The sequence below is a fragment of the Brachyhypopomus gauderio genome, chromosome 2 (assembly GCF_052324685.1).
Source record: "Brachyhypopomus gauderio isolate BG-103 chromosome 2, BGAUD_0.2, whole genome shotgun sequence".
Lineage (NCBI taxonomy): Eukaryota > Metazoa > Chordata > Actinopteri > Gymnotiformes > Hypopomidae > Brachyhypopomus > Brachyhypopomus gauderio.
In genome coordinates this window covers 5,193,109-5,197,741 of record NC_135212.1, presented here as the reverse complement: position 1 = coordinate 5,197,741, position 4,633 = coordinate 5,193,109, and the positions used below count along the sequence as shown (strand labels likewise).

General features: G+C 45.7%; 1 protein-coding gene across 1 annotated transcript; it reads left to right on the top strand.

Moving 5' to 3' along the window:
- naa60 (N-alpha-acetyltransferase 60, NatF catalytic subunit) lies at positions 1-3,578 on the top strand. The gene is made up of 7 exons (XM_076983487.1): positions 1-240; positions 829-944; positions 1,247-1,376; positions 2,295-2,391; positions 2,587-2,821; positions 3,121-3,304; positions 3,440-3,578. The coding sequence occupies exons 2-6, from the start codon at positions 835-837 to the stop codon at positions 3,275-3,277; spliced, it is 729 nt and encodes a 242-aa protein (XP_076839602.1). The 5' UTR covers positions 1-240; positions 829-834; the 3' UTR covers positions 3,278-3,304; positions 3,440-3,578.
- Positions 3,579-4,633: the final 1,055 nt, after the last annotated feature.

Below are 4,633 nucleotides of genomic sequence, written 5' to 3'. Positions count from 1 at the left end.
GAGGCTACCGGAAGAGTGTGTGTAGTTACCATAGAGTTTGTGGTGCTAGCAACGAAGCTAACACTGCTAGGCCAGCTAATGCATCGCAGAGAGCGACAACAGTCACTAACCGAATGTCTCGTCTCCATCCTGGACTCTATTTTACTATTTATCACAATGATACCACTGCTTTGAACACTCTCCGAGGACACAGAGGCAAACCCTCGCCGACCCTTCTACTTATTCGAGCGTCGAAATAAGGCAGGTTAACAAATAATTGACGACCTCTCTTGTGTTGAAAGCTAAAGTCAGACACCCAGCTCGCCTCAGGTAGCTAGCTAGCGCTAACTGGCTAATACTGCTCTAATGCAGCCTGCTAGGTGGGTTAGCTCGCTAGCAAGACAGCTTGTAGCTAAACCAGTTGTCTTATTAACCGGGTGAACGGGTTATACGTTTAGTGAACCACATATTTTTCCTTTGATAAAACCTTCTACCATTAATTGTATTTCCCCCATAATCAATAGCTTGAAAAACTTGGTAGCTAACTGGCTAACTTCGGCTGTCTTTTCTCAAACCTTACAACAGCTTAATGTGGTTGGTAGCTAGCTGGGAGTCGAGAGAACTTATTAACAACACAGAAATAATAAATATGGGCTGCTATTTTCTTATATCTGTGAAAGTAAAAACTCAATTCTAAGAGCTTGTGCCCTCAATTGACTTTAACTTTCATAGGAATGAAATTGCATCTCGCATAACCAGTATTTAAATGAAATAAGTTATTTGTAATCCATCCTAAATGGCACATAACTTAAGTGCTATAATTAAGTGCTTAAGTGCCCTTGTGTGCAGGTGTGAATGACCGACGTGGTGCCCCCCACTGCCCTCAGCGAAATCAAGCTCCGTCTCCTGTGCCAAGATGACATAGACAGCATTAAAGTGCTCTGTGGCGATTGGTTCCCCATTGAGTGAGTATTCAGTTGTCTTTATATCATAAATTAAGCTTTCCCACCATTATTAGTTTCTAGTGTTTTCTGCATCTCTTGTTTACATTTTTCTCAATTTCATATTTCAATATTTCTTATAAGCTATTGATATGCGTGATGTTTTTGCTGTCTGTTCTTCTCGGGTAAGTATGACTTGATTAACGGTACGTTTGCTGTAATGGAGTGTCAGTTTTCTGCCGGTGGGTTTATTCCTCAACAGCTCTGTTTTCTCATCTTGCTGGTTTGGCGTTGACTGTTCTTTTTTTCCCCTATTTACCACGTAGGTATCCTGACTCGTGGTACCATGACATCACGTCAAACAAAAAGTTCTTCTCCCTGGCTGCGACCTTCAAGGGCGGCATCGTGGGGATGATCGTGGCGGAAATAAAAGCCAGGACGAAAGTGCACAAAGAGGTCAGAAGGCTTTTCTGCTTTCTCGAGTGGCCCATGTGGACCATCTTGTGTGGGGTTCACTGGTTATTAGCTAGACAGCCACTGCCAACCAGGTGGTCGCATGCATGACTACTGCCTGGTGTACAGCTGTGCGTACTGGCTGTAGCAACCTTTCTGCACAGATAAGTGCCCTTGTCCTTGGATCACAGCTGTTTTTACTTCAGGTCATTGACAGGGCACTAGTAATGCCAGAGCTGTGCCTTTAGCCAGTGTTGCTGGTCACTGCATAGGTTGTTGTTCTTAAACTGGTTGCATCTTTTGGTGTGAATATATCTAAACTAAAAATAAGCTTGTGTGATTTTATATTAGGCACAATTTCAAATTCAACTCTATTTACAAGATATTAATTGTCATTTCAGACTCGTAACTTGTCTATGAACAGTATGGTTTTTATTTTTTTAGGATTTTGGTTTAGTGCTCAGGGTGATATAAAATATCACTACTTTATAGCCTGTTTGCACAAGACCAGAAGGCTGCACTTCAATGCCTTTTAAATGGAGCACTCTGGCCTGTCAGGAACCTTTTTATAGAGTGTGATTAATTAGACTGTACATCCCACGTGCCCTTGACTGAATTTCTCCACGCAGCAAAGGACATCGCGACCATAGAAGACTCAGGCTGTGATTGAAACAATGCTGCTCTAAATGTTATGGCGACTTGTCTCGCAACATTCATGTATACGACCTCAGCGGGTCGTGGTCGATTCATGTAAAGGGCGTCTTCTGCGCAAAGGGTACACGTCAGTGTTGTCTTGGTGCCGCTTATTCCCCATTTGTGTCTGAGCCGTTTTCTTTCCAAGCGTGAAAATGGAGGAGTTAGTAATTCTGCTCGGCTGCTGTTGTCTGTCACCTTTACACGACACGCGTTGCTTCCCGGCAGGATGGGGACATTCTAGCCTCCAGCTTTCCTGTTGACACTCAGGTCGCGTACATCCTGAGCTTAGGCGTGGTGAAGGAGTTTCGAAAGCACGGAATAGGTAAGGAACCGCATCACCTTCACATGAATCGCCCTCCAGTTCACCTGTACAGACTGGATCATGCCCCCAAACACCTGCTACAGTTAGCCTCCCTTTGTTGTGAACTCATTAGCATAATGCTAACGGCTGATGTTTGTTTAGGTGGAGAGTTAATCTGCCCCCCACTCCCCCCCCCCCCCCCCCCCCCCCCCCCAGGCTCCCTTTTGCTGGACAGTCTGAAGGATCACATCTCCACCACAGCCCAGGACCACTGCAAGGCCATCTACCTGCACGTGCTCACCACCAATCTCACGGCCATTCACTTCTACGAGAACAGAGACTTTAAGCAGCACCACTATTTGCCCTATTATTACTCCATCCGAGGAGTGCTGAAGGATGGGTTCACCTACGTCCTCTACATCAACGGTGGCCATCCTCCCTGGACAATCTAATATCCTTTCTTTATCCCCCTATGTATCTGGGTTTATGTGTACGTGTCTCTCGGGCCAGTGCGTCGGTGATGGAAGGGGTGGTTTCTGCCTGCGGAGGTTGTTGTGTAACGTGATTTGTGGGGGAAAGCGTGTTTACGGAGCTGGGACGTTTAGTCTCCGTTTCACCTTGAAGGCAGTCGGGTTGCAAAAGCAACGCCGCCCAGGGGACCGTCTGCCCTCAAGGTGAAATGGAGACGGAATCCCGCTGTGTGGAAAAGGTACTCCCACTCACTCACGTTCTCCTTAACTCCCTCCTCACTGATTATATTCATCATATAGGCTCGGCCCTGGCCAGCCTCAGCCCGTGCTCCATCCCCCAGAGGATCTACCGCCAAGCACAGAGCCTCCTGCGCAGTTTCCTGCCGTGGTCGGGCCTCTCGTCCAAGAGCGGTATCGAGTACGGCAGGACCATGTGACGCTGTCCCTCTCCCGCCCACCCCAGGGTAGGCCCCGCCCCCGTCCCCGCTCCCACCTAGAGAGCGTGTGCGGCCAAGCTCGCCCACATTTCCACATATGCCGACACCTTTATAAAATATTAACGCTGTTTGCCTCTTTCATCTTTGCTTTCTACACGCTAGGTGAAGGAGCGCCGCCCCTTTCCGTCCTACCAGCCGGACGGCTGAAGCCTGTCGTTGGTGATTTTACACAAAAGCTGTCTCGATCTCCCACAACCCTTGTATTATATTTGTACATAATATATGTCCTTATTAATATATGCATTGTCTTTAATACACTTCCCTCTTGATATGAATTTTCCAGTCCACTTTATGCCTGTCATTTCGCTGCTATGTAGAAAATGTTTTCTGGTTTACCCATGTTTTAAATAGAAATAGATTTTAATGTGTGCCTGTTCTTCATAAAAGGACTAAAGAGTTTAGGAGTACTCTCTTCCAGGTGTGTTCTTTTAATAGGGAGTCATATGCGTGCATGTACCAAGCCATGTTTTGGTGTTTCATTTGCACCTTGACACAAAGGACCCCTCCCCCTTTTCTATATATATCTATTTTTTTTATTGCTTTGTCTTTATGCAAAGTTTTAAGTGATTGTATTTAAAGGACGTGCACAAAGGCAGTGAATGTAGTGGTGCTGTCACAGGAGAAATTACAGTCATGGCCAACACTCACCTCAGCCAGTGCTCAGTGCTAATGTCGGTTGTTCTCAGCATGGCCTTCCACTGTCCACCACACCCAAAATAAATGCCATGCAGTATATTTTGTTTCTACATGAAGAATAAGTGAATATCAACCAACGTTGGCCTATACATGGTGTATTTCAGAAGTGTGATGTGGTCATTCAGGGATTTACACAGGAGAACGAAACACAAGAAGAAGCCCCTGCCTCTCGTGTAACTTTGCAATACGAAAGATGAGCAACTTTTCTGACACTCGGGTGCTAAGGGGTTTGTTGTTGACTGTAGGCACAGCTGGTCCCAAACACTGAGGGTACGCTTGAAAAAACAATGACTGGCTGCAAATCACTCCGCATTGCTGTTGGCCAGGGTCATAAAACAAGTGTCGGAGGGGCATTTTGTAGTGTGCAATTCCTCATATAACAGTATAACTTAAGCCAAAAACTCTGCACTGTACATTAGATGAGGCAAAGCACACTGCGGATGGACACGTCGTGTTTGGTTCAGCGTATCTAGCTAACTAGATCCTGTTTTATGGAGGACATGCCAGGTCCCTTAAATGAGGAATATGTTTATACCACTAGTAGTTATGATGCTTTCTGATATTTCAATTGAGAACCTTTTAAAATTAGACATGTAGCCA